Genomic DNA, 26,074 nt, shown 5'->3' with positions numbered 1-26,074 from the left:
ATTGAGAGACAGAGAAGGTTTTTCACATTTATTTTTATTTGCTTGAAAACTAAACCAACAAAGAGTTTTATACACTTCAGAATGTATTTCACAAAACTAATATTTCCTCAATGACTGCTATAAAAAATTGTAAAACATTTCATATTTATAAAATACAATATGCAGTAATATATTTCACATTATCTACAGTGTTTCAAAATATATGCACAAGGCTTTTACTAACATCTGATCTTCAATTTTATAATTTTATCAAAAAGTACATTAGTACAAATTTAAACAACACAATGAGAAAATATTTTTCATTAAAACACGTAGGAAGTTCAGCAGTATGTAATGCTTGTATCAGTTGTATGCATAAAAGCTGAATTTAATACTTAATGCATATTTTAAAAATAAAAATACATAAGATTCAGATTGACATGTGCATTGGTGTAAGCAAATTAGGCTCCCTCATAGTCCAAAACACAGTCAGGGTAAGTGGTACCATTAAAAGCAGACAGTCTTTCTCCCGACCAAATGCCAGAATGTTCCATCCATTTTCAGGATATAGTCAAGCAAAGAGTAAATTGGGCATTACAGGCAACTGCTGTTGTTGGGCTATGGGAAGGAAATCCAAACATACAAAGGTCCACCAGCAGCTCAGGTAGCGAGTTACATTTCTACAGTTATTTTGGGAGCTTTCTGATGTCCAGGAAACAGAAGAACACTCTGCCCTGCTAGGCAGATAAGGGGCTCGTATCATACTGAAACCACCATGTTCCTGCAAATCCTCTGTCAAATTCACAGTCTCGGTGCACGGTTCAGCTGACCATGCCAGTCTACCACTTGGATTGCTGTCCTGGTCAGAGTTGCAGAGGAATGCGGGTGCCAGGTTGGGGGGCACCCTGGGTGAGGTGCCAGTTAATTGCAGTGAACATAATGTGGGCAATTTACTCAATGGCAGCCATTGCTCAAGGAAATCTGCGGGAACAGGGAAACCAGAAGAGAAGCTATTTTATATTTTTAATATTATAGACACTGACACACTTTATATACTACATATGTGCATTCTTCATTGAGATGTTTTTTTTCTAATTGTTCCATAAAATTACCACTCATGCGTAGATTAACAATCATAAAAAAAAACTAAAAAAAAAAACTATTACAATGTAGTTTCACTATATTTTTGAGAAACATACAGAGGTACAGTGACAGGAAAGGCAGGGCAGGCAATGGCCTGGGGCCCTGAGCTGGGGGGGCCCTGGGGGGGCAAATCTGCTTTATTTATGTATTTCGTTTTTCACAAAAGTGAAAATAAAGGTCTTGTGTTTACTAAATCTCTGTTGATATTATTAAATTATACTTCACAGTAAAATAAAGGTAATAAATTTGACCAAGGCGGGGGGAGGGAAGATGGAGCGCTCCATTGAGTTTTGACCAGGCTTACAATATCTTGTCTAGATATAAGCCAAACTTTGAAATTTGATAAACTTTACCAACTTGTCTTACATTTAAAGATTAGGGGCTGTAAGGGTGCTTGATGACCTCCCAGGTATATATACAACACTACATTAGCTTTAGCATTTTCAGGTATAAGTGCTCCAGAAAATTTCTGACCTGTTCATCATGCTGGGTCCTGTTTGCTGCCCTCCAAACCAACCCAGGCATCACTGAGGACGACTACCCCAGGGGTCTCTGACTTCATTCCCATCTGCCTTTCTGACTCTGTGTCCTCCATCTCCAGTTTTTCAGTTGGTCTGTGTTCTAGGGCAGAGATGACCGAGGTTATGGCGGTGCCCGAGGTTTGGGAAGCCAGCTGCTGGCCACCGATGAACGCGGTCAGAGAAACCCCTCCTGCCAGCGGTAGGGATGTGGACAGCACACTCTTTTCCTGGCTCTTTGAGTGGTCGTCTGAGGTGATGTTCTCCATTATAACTGCAACTGGCTGCAGGGAGGGATACGTCTGTAGAAAAAAGCTAGGAGATGTGGCCAAGCCCCCAGACTCATCCTGATTGGCCAGGACTATTCTTGGAACGGTCTGCAGTGTCAGTGTCTGGATTGGCTGGTTTTCTGTCGACAAAACCATTGGTAATTGTGCTTGACTGGCTAAGAAGCTGAGGAGAAAAAAAAAAGAAATTTAAGCCTGTCGTTTTAGCCCATAATATAAATGGAAAATTAATCTTTCCCAACATAATCTACACAAAAACATATTACATAAAAATGGTTATAAAAATGTAAGAAAGCAGAGCTCCCCATTGCAGTTAAACATACTTCACTGGTTGCACTGTCTCCCCCTGGAGGTTGCCACAATCAACATCTCTCTCTTGGGCGTACTGCAAGCTCTCCAGCAGCTGCACAGTCCTAAACACAGAGCCGTTTTGTCCTGGCTGCACTGACTGGATGTTCTGCAGCGTCCTCATCATCTCGGCAGACACGATAGGCAGGTGGTGCTGCTGAATCAGCCCCAGGGGTCGGCCTGCCTGTCCATCTCCTGCTTGCTGGAGGTCCAGCACCCGGTCACTTGCATTAGCGGGCACACACTTCAGCTTTGCTCTGGGTCCCTTGACTCTGGTTTTCTGTGTGTCACTCTTACTGGATGACTTAGGAACTGGTGGTGTCTGGATGGGGCTCTCAGGAAATGTTTTCACATCCACCAGCCGGCTGCCGTCAGACTGCTCCTCATCATCAATCCACACCAGATTCTTCGGCATCTCTGTAAACTGATAGACCAGCCTCTGGCCCTCCACCTTGGCCAAGATCCCACGCTGGTAGTAATATCTGCCACAAAAAAATGAATAAATCACTATTCTAGTCTCATTGTGTGCTTATGTGTACAATTCAACAGCCAAACTCCTTTTCAACTGAGACTTTAGTTAGGAGGTAACTTCCAAGCTCCTGGGGTTTAGTACACAGGACACTTATGTGTTTAATGACCAGAAGGGAAATTATAAGAAAGAATGACAGGTAAGAAGTAATTAAAATGTGAGCTATATCAGGCTAAATGCCATACAGCGGCATACTGCTCCAAGGGATGCGGAATGGGAACACTCAACGAAGGCAAAAGAATATTAAGCTAATCTCCAATATGAACACTTACAGATGATGCTTTTAAAAGGCATAAACACGAAAGAATGTAGCAGTTAAAAGAACCAAAATGCATCCGATGTACAGTACAAATAATTTATTGTTTGTACTTCAAAGGTCAACAGGGTACAAGAGCTGCCAAGGGGTCTTAAGGAGAGAGGGGTAACATTTCTAAGCTAAAGACACAGACTCATATCATTTATAACATGGTTTTAAACTAGCTCTGTTCTAGCAATGGCAGGAGGCAATTGGTCCATAACTCCAGGTACATGGATGTTTCCTGTAAGTATTGTACTGCCCCAAAAACATTACATTGTAATACTGACCACCCCCCCCCCCCAATAATGCATTTGTTTATTGCAGTACTTGCTATTCAATACACTTCCTGTAATGCAATTGCCAGTGGTTGCTTTTTAACAGTGATAGGGTTATCTTCTTATCTGTGCTTGTCAGATAAAATGATTCTTCTTTTAACGAAGGTTTGGTAATCCAATTTTTCCCCCCAAAAACAGTTGCTGAAAAAACTGGGGGGGGAGGGGCTCGTCTAATATTCGGACCAATATAGTAATCATATCACCAATGAGGCCTTAAGTAAGGTCCTTAACCCCAAATGCTCCAAAGGTGGGGGGAACTGGCTAACACTGCTATCTGAGCCCAATATTTGATCATTAGTGTGTCCTATCACTTTGGACAAAAGCACCTGTTAAATGTGAAATGTATTGTACTGCACCTTGAATGCACACTACAGGCAGTTGCTATCACTCTATTGGAGAGACTTACCTTAAAGCTCTGCCCATACTTTCATAATTCATGTCAGGTTTATTCTTGTGTCTCCCCCAAAGACGTGACACCGCCTTGGAGTCCACAAGCTTGAAGATGCCCTTCTCCCTGTGGGTCCATTTAATGTACCGTGGGCATGTGGACCGGTCCTGCAGCAGGGCCATCAGAAACTCCCAGAGATAGAGAGTATTTCCTGCAGATCACACACGATGTTGTTTGGTGAGCCAAAAACAGAGTGATAATTACCAGGTTTTCAAATTTCTCACAGGACATTTTCACACATTAGCACCATCATCTTCTAATGGATGTGAAGGTCTAATTTTTCATCATAAACAAACGGATTAACATAAAAATACATCATGAGGTTTGGCTGTTTCCCAGTATATTACTGTGAAATCTACCACCGCAAACTGATACTATTCTGAAATTTTAACAGCAGAATGTTAAACTTCATCATCTCACGATACGATCATCTCACTCCGGTTGTGCTTTTTGTCCACCAGACGAACAATGCCAAATCAGACACAAAGTGACCACCCTCTATTACTCTCATTCTACACAGTCCATTGATATTTTTTTCCATTCCTTTTGAAATTTTTCTTCCATCCTTTTCCCGAATTCCATTCCACAGGTTACGGGACAGAATGTGCCCTAAACAGTTTAACGTTGGAAACTGAAAACTTTGACATATCGCAGAACACTCATACTGCACCTCTGCCATCTTTGTTGCGCTTCTTTATTTGGAGCTCTGGTGTCGGTGACTCAGGCCGGGGCTGTCGGGGTCGCCTCCCTGTAGGGGAGGGGACTGAGAATGAAGGCGGGAATAAAGGAAACACTAACATGTACAAAATGACTTCATACTGAAGCGAGGGCAGCATGTGGCTCAGTGGCTTAGGATGCTGTGGTTGTGTTTAGAACAGGGGTGTCAAACTGCAGTCCTGGGGGGCCGCAGCCCTGTGTAGCTTAGTTCTTTCCCTGTTCCACCACAAATGATTCAGCTCAACAGCTATGTGGTAATTAGCACAAGAAGTTGAATCAGGTGTGTTAAACGAGGGGAAACCCAAAAATGTGCAGGGCTCCGGCCCTCCAGGACTGGAGTCTGACACCTGTGGCTTTTTTAATTGTATAATTACCTACAGATAATATACAAACATTCACGATTGACGTGTCTGGTTTAACTTGACATTTTGTTTGTAATCGCACTTTGTCCTACATTCTTGCAGTAAGATGTCTGACGTACCTTTTTTCCTCCCGGGCTGCTGGGTGGCCGCTCTGGCCACAGCGCTTTGCCCAACCTTGCCACCCGCACCGCGGGGCGACTTCACAGCGGCCGCGACCCCACTGCTGCACAGTGCGAATGGGTGAGCTGCAGATGGTCAGATGGATGAGACATTTCAGTAAGAAGCCAGGAGCCTGAGAGCTAAGCTAGACAAGTAACGGGGCAAGAGGATTCTGTTTGAGACTGGAAGCCCGGTTACATTCGCTTTTTTTTAGCAGACTCTAAATGTATCAGGCTACATAAATACCACCAATAAAATGTTAATTTTCAATTCAGGACTTTGCAGTTAACATTTATATAAGCACTTCCTTCCATCTTCTGTCCCACATATCGCAGTATCAACTAAAACTGTCAGCAGGTGGGCAAAGCGATACAATAGTAACGCATCTCCATCAGATGGGTGGACATCGGCTAGGTCAGGTTCATAGCATACACCTCACCCATGTGCTCCTCATCGAAAAGTCCCCTGGAGGAGTCCATTCTCAGCAGGGCCTCTGCTCCTTCTATAGGTTCCATGGTCTCATCACTGTTTCCCACTGAAATCAGGAAAGAACTGTTAGGTCATTCTGCTTCCAAAACATTTTTAGCTATAAATAACAAGCATTACGACACTGCTGGGTAGGTGGCATTAAGGTAGATGGACTGTGTTTCAGAGTGAAAGATGCTATTGGGAGCAGCAGAAGTTCAAACAGCATCAATGAGAAGATGAATAACTCAGGCACCCTAATCGAGACCATGGGAAACTCAGAGGCAGAAGCCTGGGCTCAGATGAGGAGAGCTTTTAGTAGCTACAGTTAGTGCTAAACCACAGCAGCCCAGGCTGCCTTGGCATCAGCGTTCCAGCGTGTGAAAAAAAATCAGTGAGAAAGATCAGTTTATGAGCCTGTGAGTTTGGGCCAAACAGCTAAAAGGTGATTAAAACACAAAGTCAGCAGTGTTCACACAAGGCTTTACAACTATAATTATAAATAGTATAGATGTAACAGTTGTGTATTAAGAAGTGCTAATCTCCCTTAATATGCAACCAAATGACCTCTCAGAAGAATAATTAAAGACAAAACATTTATAGAGGCTTTGGTGTAACTGCTTCAAGCCTGAAAGCTAGAATGTTTTATAAAAGTGTTGGATTAAAAGCTATCCATCCTGCTTAACCAATAAAAGGTTGGGCAGGATGGAACCTGTACCAAGTATCACAGAGCACACACCTTTAAGAAGGCCAGTCTATCATAAAGAACACACACACACACACACACACACACAAACGGGCAGTTTGCAAGTGCCAATTCACAAGTGTGTGTTGATGTGTAAATTGGTTGTATATTTATACCTTCCGCACATAAGGAGTCAGGGATTTATTACGTATTATAGTTTATGAATCACCTGTGAAAGTCACACCCCCTCCATGAACCCCGGGGTCCTCTGCCCCCACAGCTGGATCGAGGCCCCCTGATGCTGGCTGCTCGCAGGTTAAGTCCGAGTAGCTAAGCAGATGGGAGTTGGGGACCTCCTCGACGATAACAGCCGGGAACACCGAGGGGTCACTCAGCTGCACAGGACACAAGACAGACACTGAGGATCAGATGGAGTGCCAGGTCAATGCGGCATCATGTAGCCTCTAAGTTACTGATGTGGGGGCTGAGCCATGAAAGAGGAACTGGCAAAAGGAACTTCACCTATACTTCTTCACCGAAATATCCAGTTGTTCATTTTGAACACACAGCCGCAGTGATATATTCAGAGCTATGGAAGGGCTGCACATGGACACGTTCACTTCCACCTCAAAAAGCCCTCTGACACACCTCCTTCCTCACAACTTGTGGGGGCTGTGAAACGCTACACCTCTCTGTGCAGACATCACCATAAGCATGTACTGACTGCCTGCCTGGACGCCAGTGGAGGGGGCAAAAACCACAACGGCTGTGGTCACTGCATATGCCGTGCGCCCGTGCACATATCGGCTTCCGATGTCACTGGGGTTGCAGTCAGACGAGCTCAGTGGCCTTCTGAGCGAATCGACGACCATGACATGGCACCCCATGGTCCGTACCCTGGGCTTCTGGCACGCCTCCGAGTCACTTCCGCACCCAACCCCACCCCCCATCACTCGAGGCCTCGCCTTACCGAGGCAGCCACAGACAGATCAGAACCTCTGGGCCGTCGTGCATTTTTTTGATTCAGTGTATTCTCTGTCAGGAACCCCTGGGCTTCTACCTGCCACACCCCTGGCGAATGCCGAGTGCTAAAACTGCTCATGGCCAAGATGAGATGCGTAGGAAATATCACAGGAAAGTACAGGCGAATTACACGGCAGTTAGTCACCAACCCCCCTTCATGACACAAACAAGTAGATGTGAGAAAGGTCTCTCTCTCTGCATACAGTATTTTAGTATGTAGGTTCAGAACTTCAGATTACATAACAATATATACCTTCACGCACTATATATAGAATATATACAGTAGATCTATATAATAATGTACTGTGCATACGTCAGTAATAAAAGCAGCAATGATTTAGATTCATATTGGACATTGAGGCAGTAAGGCATGTTGCTGATAAATGCATACGTACCCCACACGCAGCCAACACGGACGCAAGACGCAGTGTCTTACCTGCTGCACACTGTCTATACAACCACTGACAAACTCAAAGGCAAGTTCGCTGTTCCCAACGGCCGCCGTCATGTTTTTGGGGCTCCGGAGTGTTACAGTCTCATCCCAAAGAGCTTCAGATCTGTGCCAGATATGACTGGAGGGCCCGGATGTGTAAAGCAGCCTTTCAGAAACGTGCCCGAGGTCCCAAATTCTTCAGAACAATCCAGAGAGCAGATGTACTTTATCTTTAGGAGCCACCACGCATATTCCAGAGAAGCTGAAGGGACTCGTCACCAGACGGATGTAAATTTTGTGTCCCGGTTTGGGTCAAAATGTTTAATTGCAAGCAGAGTAACTACACCTTAACCTGGAGCGGAAAAAAAAAACAAATACTTGATCATTCTTTTGGCAGAAATGACTAAATCAACAAAAAAACATCACCGTCAAACCAGTCTTTGCTGTTCAGCAGTTATATTTGGCAGAGAAGCACCAGTGCGCGAAAATTACCTGAGGCCTCCAAAGTTCAGGGGACTTTCGTGTGGACTGCAGGTCTCGCTTCCCCTTTGTAGGTGCTGCGGTTCGCTCACGGGGCAGGAAGACGAGGACCAGCTCTCTACCCTGTCTCTCACAGCTCCCCCAAACACAGGGCGACCCTCCCGTTTCCTCTTTAGCACACTCCCTTATCTCGAACTTGAGGCCAAGAGCGCTGCAGGAAGGAAGCGGGCGTACCACGTCATGGCAAACAAGAACATGCAAACAAGCAGCTGCACCGAGCAGGGTACCAGCGCGAGGCCTGCTTACCTCTGGTGTCGACAAACGGCCGCTGCACAGCACAGATCACACGCGCGATGCCCCTTTCAGTAAGTAGATACACCGGCAGACGGGCTCCCAGAATCATACTAAGAAATGTTCAGACAGCTTGAGCCAAATATTTGAATTTCTTTTGTTTAAAACAAACTCTTAAAACTTTTAAAAACATTAGATTTTTTTAAAACATTCCTACATTTAAATCCAAAGCACTTCTGCAGTCCATAACATTTTGGCAAATTAAAACACTTTTGACGTCCAGTGACTGCTGCTTTATTTTTTTTTTTTCCAAACACATTCGCTAAATACTAATCCTTAGTCTCCTAGAGTTTCTCCCATTTAAAAAGGCATCATTTATGATTTATAACTCAGTCCATGAAACACCTAAGCTGTCATAATGAACTTGCTTTCAGCACCAAGCATGATAAATTATCTACAAACCTTCACAACTGCATATCCCCCCCCCCCCCGCCAGCAAAAGCAGTCGAGGTAAAAGAAATTAAAATTTGACTTCATAAAAGATTTGTTTTAAGCCAAATGAAAAACCAGATCTCAATTGCTTTGCGGGGATAAAAGGCTAAACCAGAGGTGTAGATAACCCTACCTGCTTGCCGTCGGTGAAAGCTTTCAACTCGTCTTTGCTAAAGCTCCTTCACACCAGGCCCTGCAAATGGCAGCCAGAAAACTGTCGTTAGTGGCAGCAAAAAAAAAAAAAAAAAAAACAACAAAAAAAAAAGCTCTTTATTTACATTGTCGTCCCTCATGCCCGCCCCACCCCCATTACCTCACCATTCCTACCGCGCGCGGTGTCTGATTACATCACGCAAGCACGGCAGCCGTGGCTCGCCCACCGGAGCAGCATACCTGAGCCCAAGCTCCTCCGGGGTCACCTGAGAACTGGAGTGGGGGGGGGTTGACGTGTAATGGGCGGGGCCAGGACCGTGTTTGTCAGGGAGCGAAACACCCAGCCAAGTGCGTTGTTTGTGTCATCGTGTCACACCGGGCGTGTATCCACAGAAACCAAGCTGGTTCACACAACACGTGAGGGCTCAACACCAGGGCTGCACTGGCCATCTGGCATACTGAGCATTTTCTCGGTCAACCAATGGCTTTGTGGGCTGGCAGAATGTATTGTGCCCCTTTTCCCGGGCCGCAAAATTCATTGTCATGGGACCCCCCCCCCTCAACAAACACCATCGTGAGGGACTCTCACCCTTGGTAATATTTACCGTGGGGGAACCCCAATGTTCAGTGTCGGATTTTAATAGCAGTCTAGCCCAACACTTACCTCACAAACCCTGTCACCTGTGCACAAACAACTTTCACACCCATTACAATAACTGGACACATGGAGATATCAAATATCTGGATCCTTCACTATTCATTAACAAATGCATTTCACATAATATTTTAAAAATGTGTTGTCATATGAGGTTATTCATACAGTCAATTATCACACAATTTTAAGGTTGCCCAATGGTTATTAGAAATCTTCCTGGTAACAGGATAACACTATAGAAATTCATTAAAGTCAACTGCACTAATTAGGGTCCAACACAGCACTAACCATCTTCATGTAATTGACTATATCACTCAAAAATTACATTGTGCATCATGTGACCTGATCTGCATAATCCCCAGTTCGCAGCTGAATTTGTAATTATTTTTGTTCAATGTGAATTTGACATGAATAAAGAGTGTTTTTGGTAGGGGGCAGGGCAGACATGTTCAGCTTCCCCCCAGGGTCCAACATCACAAATATTGGCCATGACTCCTCATTCCTGAATACAAACCCCTCACGGTTTACATTATGCCTGATAGATTATCCAATACATAATTTAACTGTAATTAGGCTTGACGATAGGAAGCAATAAGTACTGACCTGGGTGTCCTGCCACCCAAAAGCGGTCGCAGTATCACTGTGCCTTACTATTCTGAGAAAAATGATTCCTAATTACATCTCAGTTATGGTATTCCCGTTCTATGTGTTGGGAATCAAGACAACACATAACTCTGACAAGCTTTACAAATGAAATTATTGGGCAATGAAAGTCACAGTTATGGATCAGGGCATCGATTCTCTGACAAGCAACCTGAAGTATTTAAGCAGATATCCGGCCCTCCATTCTACACGTGTCCTCTTATCTAAAACACCACATGGCTGGCCAGCCATGCACATACGGCCCCCAAGGGACAGTTAGTGCATGTGCTGCTGTGGAGTGTATGAATCCACATTGGTTTTGTATGCAAATATGCTCTGAGGCTTAATTAGCTTAGCATACTGCATATAAATCTGTAGTAGACTGCATACACCATGCTGCAGATCATGATAGAGAACTAAGCAACAATGTCAGCAATTAGCTATAGAGAAAACCATACAGTATAGCATTTTATTTAGGGTAATGTACATTATATTTCCACTTGGAAGTGGCACTTACCTAGGCGTTACTTACATAAACCCCACAGCAATGCAAAAACAAAAAATAAAACAGACATGTGACAAACCACTAACTACAAAAGGAATTCACCAATTTGTAAGTTTATCTAAACCAAGTTAGTAAAACAGTTCAGTATTAAGGCAAAGTATAAAAAAAAAAAAAAACACAATCAACTGAAACACCCCAAATACATGCACTGCCACTGGCAGGTATCCTGCCTGTCATACCTTTCCTTTTCACTGAAGGATTTGGGCCACTGACTGAAAGGTATGTAGCTAAGGTAGCGAAGCAGGACTCAGGTGCTGAGTGCTAATGGTAAGCACAAAGAAGAAAGCCAGACCAACCAGTGGCCTGTACTACGAAGCAGGATTACTGGCTTATCGGGGTAACTTGTCCGATTTAAGGTAGTCTGGGCAAAATGTAAGTGAACAAATACGAAGTCCATTTAAACTGTGGTACCTTAAATCCGACAAGTTACCCCGATAAGCCAGTAACCCCACTTCGTAGTACAGGCCACTGTTCTCAAGTAAATACTAGGAATGGGTGTGGCTCATCAGAACTCAGGTAGGATAGAAAACCTACTGGACAATAGCTTTCCAGGACAGGAGCTGGAGACCCCTGAACTAATCTGAGCCCTGATACATGAGCCAGAAAGAGCCAAAACACAGTAAAGTGCTGGTGTGGGTGATTAGCCATTGAACTCATGTCGAAGTGGGCACATCCATGTGAATGACTTAGCAAGTGGCTGTCTTCTGGTCTGGAGGTGTCAAAAGCAAACACAATGTTTCATTTTGCTTGTGTTTTGGCCACATATCCATTCACATGAGAGGTAGATAAAAGTTTTCAATGCCCTAGGAAATCTTAATGGTAACAGTGGAATTCCTTGGGATTTTACATGTGAAAACCGCAGTCCTTGACTGAGCTACATTTCCATCCCCCGTGTTAAAGTCCCTAGCAGGTCCGTTTAGTCATCCGAGGAAGGCCTTACGGTTATTATATTTTGCACACTTAAAAGTGCACAGATCAAACACGTGATGCCGAGTCTAAAACAGAGCAGAAAATTTCTTTTTAAAAAATAAATGCAGATGCGTATTTTATTGGCTTGTTTCTTTGTTTTGTTTTTTTGCTTCAGTTACTATGTCCTTGCACTTCCACTCAGATGTCGGTCAGCGCTTACCCTCGCAATTACTTTCTTACTCGTTGAGTCTTTTTCCCCGGCTATCTACTGCCTGCACTTCCTTTTCGTTAATTGATATACCTGTATTTCGAACACAATATTCGGTGAAATCCTGCCACTCTGAAGCACACGCGATCGACTCCACATCTCAATTATCGACCCACTGCTTAGTTTCACTTTCATTTCAGCATAGTCCAAACCAACGTAAAAACAAATTTACCTTTAACTCTTCTTTCACCGGTGGTTTTTTAAAATTCAGTTAAAAGTGAAACATTAGCAGGCTAACATTAGCTGCACCATTAACTTTCAGATATCTGACGCATTTTCAGCAGGTTTTGGCCACGTCTTTCTGGGAAAGTCAGACTTCTGTTTTGCAAACCCCCACGCCTCTCTGTCAGGTGAGGCCCAGCCCCTTCAGGAAAGGTACAAGCAGGAATGCCACCTGATTGCCTGTCGACCACTATTTTCTAAATTTAACGTTATTTCTGCAACTCACCAATATATACCCTCGCAAAGAGTAGAGTATATATACACTCTACTCTTGACAGTAAAACAAAACATCCCAGCCAAAAAGAAGCAGGTAGGCGAATAGAACCACGTGATACATGGATAGGAATAAGGGAGCAACGGCTTTATTTGAGTACGACAGCGCACATGTGTTAAAGGAAACGAAGGTGAGGACGGAAATAAAGACTTTTTAATCAGGGTTGTCAACTTCGGTCAGCTGGCTGGCCCGAGATTTTCAATTTGAGTCTGCCTGCGCATTTACATGTTTGTAACCGTTTTATTACTTTGTAAATAGTATGTAGGGTTTGAAAGTACCCCAACGCGTTTGATATAATTAGTTTTAGGTTTATAACGGAATAATACAGATTTGCCGTACGAATTCTTGTGCGAGCCTTTATAAAGAGTCTGCAAGCTTAAGTGTAACCCTATATGAGTTGGAAACGGCTACGATAATGTAAGTACCTCGGAATCAGGGTCTGGACGACCTCAGAGTAAAACAAAACTCAATCAGCTGTATTCAGGCACAAGTGAAGTGAATAATTTGACTTTTTAGCTGAATTTGTCCCGCTCTATTTTCGCACTTGCTGTTCTTATCATGTTTTTAAAGCCTTGTCTTTGGCTCCACCTAATGGTACAAGTTATTCGAACACAACATTGTCCACACTGATTGTCATAGAAAACTACAGTTTTCTGCGCCTTAGCCTGCGTTAGATATGCGTTATCGGTTTAGTTATTAAATTGGTAGTTATTTAGGGCTATGCATAGGATTAGGGTTGGAGCTAGAATTACACTTAGTGACAGGGTCACCTTTAGGGTTAGGGTTAGCATTAGTGACATCAAAAACAATGGCCAGCTTAGAATGAGATTTAAAAGTTGAATTCCACCAATATAATTTTCTATTCAGTTTATTTTATATAAAAATACTTACAGGGAATCTAATACTGTTAATAAATGTGCAAGTTGAAAATGCAACAGATTATTAATTAAAATGTTGGGATGGTGTATTGTAATATACTGCTTGACTTCACATATCGTGGGTTTTCACCATTGCCTGGATCATAACACTCAGTCCCTGAGCCAGTTTAATGGCAGCTAAAAGGCCATCAATCATGTTTATCACTCTTTAGAAGAGTATGACAAACACCTGTGGATGTGGGTGAGCTTGTAGTTCTGGATATTGAAATTGTAATAATCTATAGTACTGGAATATCAGACTGCTTTTTGTTAAACTGATTTTGTTAAAACATGATGTCATATATGAAGAGGATCATTTATTTGCTCAAATGTAGGGGCCAGGTAAAATGCCTTGACAAGTATATCTAAGTTCAATAACATGTTGCTCATCACTGAAGCCATTGTGCACAGTTAGGGAAGTCTGAACCATGGGCAGGACAAGGGAACAGCATCAACTGCATGGTAGGACATAGAAGGATTCTGTGGGATAATTTAATATGCATGGGGAAAACTTAGCCCCAAGGGGATGTTGCTGGATCACAAGTGGGCACTCCACGTGGCTCACATGATTCTGCACGGCCCCATACACAAAGGGTCACATGATCTGTATTAGGATGGCTGATGAAGTCTGAGAAGACTCTTCCTCAAAACTCATTATGTATAGCTGGCACTGTACTTTAGTAACATTTAAAATGCAATGATGGAATTCAGCAAAAAAGTACCCCCACATGTTACAGGACTTTTGCACAAAGACTGTGTTGTTTACTATGCTGTCTCAAATGTCCACATGCTACCACATCTGACAGGCCTGCTTATTACAGTACATGTGGTGTCAGATAAATGTGTCGCAGTTATTTTTTGCTGATTACCTTTTTCAACATGGTGTTTGAATTTCCATGCACACTCATCCAACTCCTTCAAAAATATTTTACAAGGCAAGATGTTTCACATGTGGGCTACTAGCAAACAGGTTACCATTTAAGGTAAGTTTCACACATAAACACATTATAACATCTTGAAAGTGTCAGACAAACTTTCCTATGTTGTGCAAAACATATAGGTTCCTTGAAGGTTAAATGCTCCTGCATGTAAAGCAAAGAGACATAAGGAGACACATCAAAGCTGGTGACTTCATGAAGAGGGGAGGGGGGATTGAGGAAAGCATGCATTGCTCATGCTTAAACCAGATGTGATGATGACATTATCATCCCCTATAGCTACCGAACAACACAAATACGGTGCCCTCTGTATTACACAAGCTGTTACTTGTCCAATAACGTCACTGCAGCAAGGTTGAACCACGTTCTGGCCACCTGATTCAATCAAGCTGTGTAAGGTCGAAATGATTAATAAAGCCTTGGGGATATATTTGTATGAATCATCCCAGGTGAAGTACGTCATTTCAGAAAAAGCAAGAAGAGCAATCTGTCTGCAAAGGATCATCATGTCTAGTCCCCCAGTGTTACACTCTTCCAAATAAAACTGACCAATGAAGGCAACTAACATACCTTCAAAGAGCAGAACAGTTTGTAGTTAGTAGAAATTTCAATACAATATTGGATAATTATTACTGAGAGGATTATTACAGCATGGGTTGGTGTCCCATCCTGGGTTATTTCCTTCCTTGGGTTCAAAGCTTCCAGGATATGCTCCCGAGCCCTGTGACCCTGCACTGGACAAGTAGTTACAGAAAAGGGTTGGATAGATGGATGGATTGATTATCAGAATCAAGTGGTTTTGACTGCTCAGTCCCAAAGTGATCCTTCAAGACCTCTTAAGGAATTGTGGGTTTATGGCTGTTGGCAAGGAAAGTTCTCCAAAAGTTAGTGCTACTTGGAAACCATGTTGCCTAAAGGTGACTGTGGGGCTTACTATCAGCCATTGTGAAGAGCAAGGAAAATCTCAAACTGAGTCATATTTTTGAACTGCGTGGAGTGGCTCCATGTTTAAAATACTTTTGCTTAAAGGAAAATTTTTAATATGAAATTTTACTGAAAGCAAATGGAAGAACATACTTAATTTTGAAAGTAAAATTTGCATAAATAATAAATATATGTGACAGATAAATAATAATAATTGATACTTTATCAATCCCTGTGGGGAAATTGTCTTTATGCCTCCCTCAACTTGCTCTTTGTAGAGTAAGCTGACTGTGAAGGGCAGCCACCCATAGCAGCACCCAGGGAGCTGGGGGTTAAGCTGGGTTTGAGCCAGTGACCTTGTGATTTTAGACACACAGGCTTAGCCCACTGAGCCACACACTGCCCCATATGGCAAGTTTAAAGGGTTAGTTGAAGACCAACAATAACAATAAATATCCCTAAAAGACAGGACAGCAGGAATGATCTAACCATCTCTGTAATTGTTTTTCTCAGTCAGAGTTGTGGGACCTGCAGGCTGGAGCCTTTGCCCGTCAGCATACTGTAGTACTCAAGATGGAGGTGCAGCTTGGACAGGATGCTGGTACAAGAATGGCGGTAGTATGAATATCTTGCATCCAGTAAAAGAAGCTTTTTATTTAACATTCAGACATATTTGTTTTAACTTCTTTAATTTATACAAATGTGGCAATTCATACACATATGTAACAGCAGTTTGTTGCCATACATAGTTGTCTTTTAAAACGATAAAGACTTTTAGGTTCCCACTCAAATGACAAAAATGGCAAAAAACAGCAGTTCTGCAGAAAACATAGATGCACGGAGGGGCCAGTGCTACAGTAGCAAGCATAATTAAAGACAGGGGAGGTAAAGTTATCCTAATGCCATGGACACTTCAAGAGAAATAGTTACATTTTAGATATAAAATTTTCTGTAAAAACTCAACATATAAATAAATATGGACAGTTAACATAAAGATTGCTTCTCAGAATACAAATTATATTTATGTCAGCTGATTAATCTTATCAGTTGTTATGTTTTCATTCATTGTCTTTGTCATTGAATATATATCAATATCTATACATTAAGTTTTGCTTTTGTACCACCCCTGATGTAAGAGACCTGCAATCTATCCGGTCAGAACCAAGATTAAATTTCTTTCACTTTTTCCATAGTATCGTAAACCATTATTAACAGTTAGCTATTAAGCTAAGTTAGTTTGAAAAAGTTAGCTAAGTTAGTTTAAAATATTCTCCAAAATTTACAAAAACCCCTCACTTTTTTCCATATATATGACAACATTTGTTTGTTCACACTCAAATGAAGTGCAGGATTTATTTCACCGTCATGTACAATATAATCCTTAACCCTGCAAGATCTGTTTGCAGAAAGTCCACTCCTCTTCTGGGCTTAACTCAATGAGCCACTCAATTAGTTGGTCCGCTTCTATATCTTAGAAAACTATGAATATCTTTTCCCAATCCAAAGATGACCACATTCATCCAGTTGCATTCTCGGTAAGGTGTGTAAATGGAGTATAAAAGTGCATATGTTTCCTCGTCACTAATGGGCTGCCCCTGCTTTATGCCCTTGGTGAGCACAGACTCAGCCAGCCGTCTGCGACGCTCCGAATCCCCACTCGGTTGGACGTGTATTTATTGATGACCCGAGAGTTGCTCTGCTCTGAACCACGTTCGGTGACCTTTAGCTTCACGCAGGATTGCTTCTCATCCAGCTCTAGCGTGTCTGGCGAGCTGCACCAGCAGCACAGGCATGACTGCGGGAGGAAGGATGCACGTTACTGGCCTGCGTAGATCACATGGTGAGCACCTGGTGCTGAAGGGCGCCAAGCAGGAAACAGTCTTCTTGAATAACATTTTCAACTGCAGTACCAAAAACCTGCCTTCACAATGGCACTCGTCTTTCAGCTCCAAACCCCTGCCCCTCTGCGTTCCTGAAGAAGCTTCCAGCATTTCCCAGAGCTCTTTATAAGAACATCAGTCCACCTGGCCTGAAATTTACACTACAGTGCCAAAGACTCTAGTTAACAAACTGCTCTCCGTTTACAGTTAATGATAACAGGGGAAAACAAATGGAGCACAGCCAGCTGAATGAAATCACAGTTATATTGCTTGTTTAATAACCACATACCAGGCAATCTTATCTCCCCACTCAATCCCATAACTTAATCTTGGCTTCATTGAGGGTAAAAACTCAATCACCAACCAAAAATGCTTTTTTTCCCTGGAAAACCAAATATACGTTGCTATGCAGAGCTACTTGGTATAATTTGACACAAATAACTAATATACGACTGCTCTATTGTATACCTGTATGTCTAAATGTCATATTGTGAACAGTGCTGAGGAGATGATGAATACAGCCGTGTTTTAAAGCCTGAGGGAACTGACAGGATTGTCTGTGCCCAGTCAATAAAAGCTGCTCTCTGAGAGCGCTGTGACTCAGCACAGATTGCCCCTGGGGCCTGTCTCCCGCCTTTGATCAGCAGCATGCAGCCCTTCTCTTCCTGTTACACACTTTATGGCTGTCTCTCAGCACGGACTCAGCTCTCCTGTCTCACCGTGTGTCACAGCTGGCGTTCACCCAAGCACATGTGTCTCACAGGACTCGGCGACGCCACCACGAAACCCGAATCCCCTCATCCGACAGCAGCCGGCACCTGAGACGGCGGTCATTCGCTAAGGCGAGCGCTGGGGTCACCTTACCCTGAAACAGTTTTTGAATCTTTTGCTGACCATGTACAAAGCGATGGGGTTGATGCAGGAATTCACAGAAGCCATGTTGATGCCAATGTAGTCGAGGACAAGGAAGAAACTGAGGAGACCAATAAAAATCCAGCAGGTTAGCAGTAATTGTTAGTGCCACATGTGGCTTCGAGGTGTGTTCCATTACCCAGCTTACCTAAGCAGTTCACATCTGTTTGGATCCTTCTCATCATAAATGGTCAATTTCAAGATTCGGCTGAGGTGCAGCGGAAACCAGCAAAGAGCAAACACAAGCACCAGGCAGAAAACAGTCTTGGCGACTTCACGTCTCTGCAGGGAAAGTAAGGTGGGAAAGTCCTCAGGATTTGGAAAAAGCGCAGCATGTCTGCTCATTGAGAGCCACGAGCGCATTCACCGTGGCCACACCTGCTTGAGGTGGTCGTTCATGGAGATCTGCATCCTGTTATTCTTCAGCATCTCACAGGTCATGAGTGTGTAGAAGACTGCAGTGCAAGCCAGGGGCATGCAGAAATAAAAGCTGAACAGCCACCAGTCCTTTGCTGATTTGTAAAACTGCCAGGATGAAAGGAGAGAATGAGGGAAATGTTTAGTCTTGTCCTATTGAATGCATCTTTAATCTTAGCATTAATCTAAACTTAAGAACTCTTTCTTTTAAACTCATAATGCAAGTTGTTAACGCCATGGATGAGGCACCTGAATTTCATAAACATATTGCAATATGCTGTCTTTTGTGTATTTGGAATTTAGTGTATTTTTGTATTTTATAGCACATATATTTGAGCATGAAAAGCCTAGTTAATGTTACTGTTGCTAAATATTAAGTGCAGCACTAGTTCACCTGCATGAAGCTGGTTCCCTGTATCGGGTGAAGCAGGCATATTCTCAGATGCTCTCCTTTGTAGTCCATCGCTATCATATCAAAGGCAATCGCTTCAGGCACAGCCAAAAGGATCGATATCACCCATATCAAAGTGATTTCTATCGCCTTCCATATGGGAACGCCGATCCCTTTGATGCGATTCCAGGATGCGACTGCTCGGTACCTGCAATGTCAGTTGGAATGTCATCTTTGCCGTGCTCATAGTAAACATTCAGCCTGATTTTGAGATAGCCAAGGGCAAGCGCACCATACCTGTCAATGCTCAGTGCGCATAAACTGAGCACTGTGATTCCAACAGACGCCTTCTGGATGAAGGGCACCAGCTTACAGATTCCAACGCCGAAAGGCCAGTCTTCCGCCAGCAGCTGAAATATCATGTGGACATTCACAATTCACTTTTTACAGTATGACTAATTAGGCCTTTAAGTTATGAACGATATAACAAAATATTTATTTATTTAGCAAAACTATACTATATTAATAAAACAACCAGACAAAAGACAGATCATCAAAGCAATGAACAGGTCATGAGAAAACCTGAAGACCCAGACAGAAGAGATAATATTCTGAATGACTGCCAGCAATATAGTCATCAATAGTCAGCATCAAACCTGACATCACTTTAACCCTTTTAGATGCAGTAAGTCCATAAACACAGATTTATAATCTTTGTATTGGTTGTCTTTGTGAGAACAGACTAACATCTGTTGTCATCATACTTACTAAATAAAATGAAATATAGTAAGCTGTATATGATAATCCGAGACATCGCTAAATGGTTATAGAAAAACAATTACTCAGGGAGTCTGAAACAAAAAATAGGGGGGCTAAACGCCCCCAAAATAGGATCTAGAACTGACTATGACTACAAGACTGATAGAATAATTAATAAAATTTATAATAGCCTATTTGAAAATGATGATTGTATCAGTCATTTGGTTGTCTTGCCCCAATGACTCCAATAAAACATGGAAAATGGATTCTTAATAATTAAGACAGTTTCACTAAGGGTTAACAATTTACACTGTAAAGATCACCATGACGACTCAAGGCTCAATTAGAAATAATGTGTTTAAGTGTTGCCGTGTAAACTAAACTTCGGCTGAGTTGCACTGTTTGACATGTCTAAGTACTCTTGGACACCTGTGGCACACTACTGAACTGGGCGGCTCCTTCTTTACCCTGCATAGTTACAGAAATAAATTTCATATACGCATTTATTTGTGAAACTTTTATTTGATTAATGACGCTGGAAACGTTTGGCCTTAAATCAATGTTTACGCTACAATGTGCAATATTTTGTGATAATGAGATATGACAAAACAAAATACTTTTACGACAACACAAGGCCAGGAAGGATATTCCCAAGATTTATGCAGCAGAGTCCTAAGCCTGCTAACACATTAATTTACAGCATGAGTTCATATTTTCATAATGTTAGAAGCCTATGTTTGTACTGGAACTCAGCAACTGGAGCAAATATTAGTAAGCACGAAAAAATACAGCTTATTTCAGGTCAAATATACAAATGAATTTTTCGCTCACTCACCTTGTAGACATTGATTGGTATATCTATCACAATATGCACCAGGTCCCCCAGAGCAAGGGTTGCAATGAGAAGATTGGGTCCGTTTCTCATGCATTTATTTTTGTAGATGATTCTGAGCAACGTGGAATTCCCGATTATTCCGACAACAAACACCAGACATGACACCACTGTGTTGATGTACTTAAAAGTGTCCCTGATCTCAGTTGGACCGGTGCACATTGGAGGGAGCGGTCTGGACCGTCCCGGACGCACGGTATGGGGACTCGAACTGTTGAGCGGAGCGCCATCCTCGTCGCCCCCGGGTTTTTGAGTCGCTTCAGGTCCTTGCAGAAGTGAAGCGGTCTTCTGGTTTTCATCCCCGGTCTGTGCACAGACCAAAATGAGAGAATGGGCGAGTATAATAAATATTATAAAGATTATTAGTGTTGTATTTGCCATGATGATTCTGCGATGTTTCCTTTAGTTGCCTGCAAAATAAAATAAATATTATTAAACATCTTGAAGAAGCAAAAAAAAAAAAAAAAAGTTTATGCAATTGTATATCAGTTAAGTTAATGTACTTAATATTGTAGCCCATATCCTGCGTTGAGAGTATTTTAACTAAATGGATTATATACAATCAGTCCAAATATCCATTATTCTCCAATGACAAAATTAAGAATTATAATCTAAGGATTAATCACTCACCTCTCTCGATATTCGCTAAAGAGAAGACCTGCTGAAAAGTACTTTCAGCTGAACAAAATGGTTGAGAAAACTTGAGAAAAGTCCCCTTTGCTTGTCTTATTATTATTTTGTCAAAACTTCGTCTGAAAACCCGACGCTACTTTTTTCTAGCTGTTTTCGCAACTAACGCTTCACTTGTACTCTAGTGTCCATATTGATACAAATTCGCTCATGTTAGTTAACTGAGAAGGTTCCATTAGATGGATTACTGAATCACCACTTTTTGCCCTTCGATTCCTAAATAACTTCATGCGAGCGTAGAAAACAGAGCACAGCAGTGTTTAATGTGCCCCTCCAGTCAGTTTTGAGGCTTCTTTATAAACCCCTCCTACAAACAGCTACCCTGTTGGGGGAAACTGCAGGAAGAAGAGAGACAGCCTTAATAAAACGATTACTACTTGGTTATTGATTAACTTATATAAATATTTATTAGTTTGTTTCCTTTTTCAGTAATCTAATGAATGCTTTGAGAATATTATTTTAAATCGAATGATACCTTGTGAAGTGCTGTTTAAACTTTAATGATATTTGACATTACAGTTGAATTACAACTGCAATGGGCACATAACTCTCACCACTTTTTCATCATTTTGAATTTAAAAATAGTTCTATTTAAATACCCTCTATACTACTGTAAGCCTGTATTAGAAAATAACAGTTAAAGCCAATCTCAATGTCAAGGAATGAAACATTCACCTGTTGTTGATTTCTTAGCTTTGAAGCAACAGAAATTTCCAGAAACTGCCAAAATTCCTCTAAATAAGCAGGAGGACCAGATGTTCTCAACTTGAATGATGGCATCTGCAATGAAAGTTTACATTACGCAGAAGTTTATAAAGGACAGAGCTGACATGAGTTTTTTTTACATCAGTTGTATTACATACTGCATGCTGCATGCATACTGATAAATAGAGACATAGCTATCTAATTACTTTCATGTAACTTTGGAAGGTAAACATAACCCTTTCTGTCTATGTAGTTTCTATCGGTGAGGTTCCTGTAGCATAGGGATAAATACAGGCACTACGGTTTTGATAGAGTAGAATGATTTCATCAGTCCAAAACTGCCAATGCTTACCGACAGGGTCATGGCGAGCAGCGGGGAGGGTGGCTGGGGGCTCTGACAGGCAGCAGAGGGACACCCTGGGCAGGATGCCAGTCCACCACAGGGCACACACACTCAGTCACACACCACCGGCAATTTAGAGATGCCAGTTCGCCTGACGGCATGTCTTTGGGGTGTGGGAGGGAAACCACACGATAGTGGGAGGACATGCAAACTCCACAAACACACCAAGATAAATATTTGTGACTGAGGCTCTACTGAAGTACGAGGATAGATCAAGACCAAGCCAAAAAACACGCATTATTCTGTATTTAACCTTAGGGTGAAAAAAATATGGTGGACCTTTAGTTTAAGAGAAAGAAAACAAAGGAGAAAAAAACAGTCCAATATACACTCACCTAAAGGATTATTAGGAACACCTGTTCAATTTCTCATTAATGCAATTATCTAATCAACCGATCACATGGCAGTTGCTTCAATGCATTTAGGGGTGTGGTCCTGGTCAAGACAATCTCCTGAACTCCAAACTGAATGTCAGAATGGGAAAGAAAGGTGATTTAAGCAATTTTGAGCGTGGCATGGTTGTTGGTGCCAGACGGGCCGGTCTAAGTATTTCACAATCTGCTCAGTTACTGGGATTTTCACGCACAACCATTTCTAGGGTTTACAAAGAATGGTGTGCAAAGGGAAAAACATCCAGTATGCGGCAGTCCTGTGGGCGAAAATGCCTTGTTGATGCTAGAGGTCAGAGGAGAATGGGCCGACTGATTCAAGCTGATAGAAGAGCAACTTTGACTGAAATAACCACTCGTTACGACCGAGGTATGCAGCAAAGCATTTGTGAAGCCACAACACGCACAACCTTGAGGCGGATGGGCTACAACAGCAGAAGACCCCACCGGGTACCACTCATCTCCACTACAAATAGGAAAAAGAGGCTACAATTTGCACGAGCTCACCAAAATTGGACAGTTGAAGACTGGAAAAATGTTGCCTGGTCTGATGAGTCTCGATTTCTGTTGAGACATTCAAATGGTAGAGTCAGAATTTGGCGTAAACAGAATGAGAACATGGATCCATCATGCCTTGTTACCACTGTGCAGGCTGCTGCTGGTGGTGTAATGGTGTGGGGGATGTTTTCTTGGCACACTTTAGGCCCCTTAGTGCCAATTGGGCATCGTTTAAATGCCACGGCCTACCTGAGCATTGTTTCTGACCATGTCCATCCCTTTATGACCACCATGTACCCATCCTCTGATGGCTACTTCCAGCAGGATAATGCACCATGTCACAAAGCTCGAATCATTTCAAATTGGTTTCATAAACATGACAATGAGTTCACTGTACTACAATGGCCCCCACAGTCACCAGATCTCAACCCAATAGAGTATCTTTGGGATGTGGTGGAACGGCAGCTTCGTGCCCTGGATGTGCATCCCACAAATCTCCATCAACTGCAAGATGCTATCCTATCAATATGGGCCAACATTTCTAAAGAATGCTTTCAGCACCTTGTTGAATCAATGCCACATAGAATTAAGGCAGTTCTGAAGGCGAAAGGGGGTCAAACACCGTATTAGTATGGTGTTCCTAATAATCCTTTAGGTGAGTGTATAATGTATAATGTAAACAACCCCTAAGCAGGTCATGAAAAGGTTTAAATTCTAATTTTGTTTAGCTTTGTCCCAGTAGGGGAAACCTATGTCACTAAGGTCATGTGTTAGTCATTTTTTTTGTGAATTATTTGAGAAGCACTATAACAATCTTATGTAACGCACACTTTTGTTGCTACATATAGTCATCATTTTATGTATGATAAAATGCATTTTCTAGTTTTGTATATCATACCAGTAGTTTTATATTTTAACCAAATACAAATACTTCAGGTTGTGTGTGAATGGTGTGTGTGCCCTGTGGTGGATTAGCACCCCATCCTGGGATATTCCCTGCCTTATAGCTAAGATAGGCTCTGGTCCCCCACGACCCTGTATATTACCCTTATCAGTAGCTTGTCAGAGCATCCTAACATAAAAGTGCAGTTCATATAAATGAAGATCTCAGTTGTTCTGCACACCTTCCTCTGTACACTGTCACTGTTCATTTCAGTCTAAAGTCTCCGTTATTATGGTTACAGATACATTTGGTGTCATTTTAATACTCTTTCTTATTCCTTCAATTTCTGTTACATACAATCAATGATCATATTGAACAGTGTTTATAGCATAAATTGCTCACATAAAAATACTTCATCGAGTTAATAATATCCATCCAAAAATAATCAGAAGGGCAGTTAAACTGTCCAATGTCTTTTTCTTCCAACCATTGTATAACTCCTTGGAATGTTCTCCTTGTAGAATGTCAGTCTAGTCCAATAGGGGTTGGACATGATGCTCTATTATCCCTCATGATCAATGTATTGCCCTTGGCTGGTGTGTGACGGCTTTAAATGTAACATACAATTAAACAGCAATTCAATTTCATGCCTCACTGCAAAGAGACTATTAACAAGACTCTATATTAGCAATGCATCCCCAGTACAGATTCATCCAAGAGACCATAGTGAAAATGAACCATGTAAATCATTACTCAAGGATTCCATAGAAACAGGCAAGGACAACCCTCACATTGTTCTGAAAGGTAGAATAGAACATCCATTCTTAAGTGTCTCTTTTATTTAGTTCTTCTTAGGATAAACAGGTATTTTCCTTTGTGACCATGCTAGTGATGGCTGAAAATTCTCATTATGCTGCTGTCTGCATTTCCTTCTCTCATCAGTGCTACATTATTAGGTTTCATTTCCAATTTGTTGTTTATTATGTATTATTGTCATCTGCCTTTGTGTTTAAATTATATAACTATTACATAGTCATCTCCCTGGGCTTTGTATTGTGTATTATCATCCATCCATCCACCCATCCATCCATCCATCCATCCATCCATCCGCTTATCCAGTATTGAGTTGTGAGAATGATTATATACTTTCAATTTACCTATTAACCAACTAAAGGAATAAACTAATTCATTTTGTCCCCTATTGCAAGTAAAAAATGAATAATTAATTCACAAATGAAACTCTTTTATGAAGATCTGTGTTGTTTTTTTCATTCCTTCATTTCTACCTCAGATGTAACCATTCACTGGCAGTATTTGCTGAAAGAGCTGAACACACTTCCTATTTTGTCTCTTTCATCTCACCCCTTTCATCTATTTACTGGGATGCATGTGATTCTCCCCTCAAGGAACAATACACACTTGTGCTTCCCTCCACAGCAGCTAAAGTGAGGAAATAATTGGTCTATTGTACCAGAAATGAAGAAATCGGTTTGCCAGCAAGTCTGGTCACCTCTTAAAGAAGGGCCGGTTAATAAATGCTGTGTCTGCTGTGTTAGTCAATTAATACACAGTTCAAGCTGTGAGGGCAACAATGGCCTTTCACAGAGGGAGAAGAGAACAGGGATTGTTTTAAGTGGTCGTGCTTGGGCTCCATGCCCCCAAACATGGTGCAGGTAACACTGACTCACTTGTTCTAAGAGGACTGAGACAAATCGCATGCCACTTGTACGTCTGCACCCAGCAGGGAGTCACCATGATGTTCTGGAAGTGTCTGTGATGTTTTAAAAGCCCAAGAA

At 42.0% G+C, this 26,074-nt stretch overlaps 2 protein-coding genes across 6 annotated transcripts; both read right to left on the bottom strand.

Annotated features, from left to right (window-relative positions):
* Nucleotides 1-14: 14 nt before the first annotated feature.
* On the bottom strand, nucleotides 15-12,756 carry LOC111855596 (ETS-related transcription factor Elf-1-like). Of its 5 annotated transcripts, none has more exons than XM_023834767.2 (13): nucleotides 12,633-12,756; nucleotides 9,126-9,185; nucleotides 8,516-8,613; nucleotides 8,222-8,420; nucleotides 7,733-8,081; nucleotides 6,503-6,668; nucleotides 5,563-5,658; nucleotides 5,084-5,209; nucleotides 4,556-4,633; nucleotides 3,844-4,036; nucleotides 2,251-2,757; nucleotides 1,597-2,093; nucleotides 15-960 (listed from the first exon to the last, which is right to left on the bottom strand). In XM_023834767.2, exons 5-12 carry the CDS (start codon nucleotides 7,802-7,804, stop codon nucleotides 1,604-1,606), a joined length of 1,728 nt encoding a protein of 575 aa, XP_023690535.2. In that variant the 5' UTR covers nucleotides 7,805-8,081; nucleotides 8,222-8,420; nucleotides 8,516-8,613; nucleotides 9,126-9,185; nucleotides 12,633-12,756; the 3' UTR covers nucleotides 15-960; nucleotides 1,597-1,603. The 5 variants fall into 5 exon arrangements, with proteins under 5 accessions (XP_023690535.2, XP_023690533.2, XP_023690534.2 ...); XM_023834765.2 differs by lacking the exon at nucleotides 12,633-12,756 and adding an exon at nucleotides 12,357-12,589; XM_023834766.2 differs by lacking the exon at nucleotides 12,633-12,756 and adding an exon at nucleotides 9,311-11,100.
* A 3,375-nt stretch (nucleotides 12,757-16,131) lies between these two features.
* LOC111855597 (endothelin receptor type B-like) lies at nucleotides 16,132-22,759 on the bottom strand. The gene is made up of 9 exons (XM_023834770.2): nucleotides 22,458-22,759; nucleotides 21,341-22,180; nucleotides 20,654-21,120; nucleotides 19,357-19,469; nucleotides 19,063-19,267; nucleotides 18,630-18,776; nucleotides 18,400-18,533; nucleotides 18,204-18,312; nucleotides 16,132-17,254 (listed from the first exon to the last, which is right to left on the bottom strand). The coding sequence occupies exons 3-9, from the start codon at nucleotides 21,089-21,091 to the stop codon at nucleotides 17,060-17,062; spliced, it is 1,341 nt and encodes a 446-aa protein (XP_023690538.1). The 5' UTR covers nucleotides 21,092-21,120; nucleotides 21,341-22,180; nucleotides 22,458-22,759; the 3' UTR covers nucleotides 16,132-17,059.
* Between the last annotated feature and the right edge of the window lie 3,315 nt (nucleotides 22,760-26,074).

The sequence above is a fragment of the Paramormyrops kingsleyae genome, chromosome 1 (genome assembly GCF_048594095.1).
Source record: "Paramormyrops kingsleyae isolate MSU_618 chromosome 1, PKINGS_0.4, whole genome shotgun sequence".
Classification (NCBI taxonomy): Eukaryota; Metazoa; Chordata; class Actinopteri; order Osteoglossiformes; family Mormyridae; genus Paramormyrops; species Paramormyrops kingsleyae.
The sequence above is the reverse complement of the archived record's forward strand: the minus strand, read 5'-3'. Positions and strand labels throughout refer to the sequence as shown.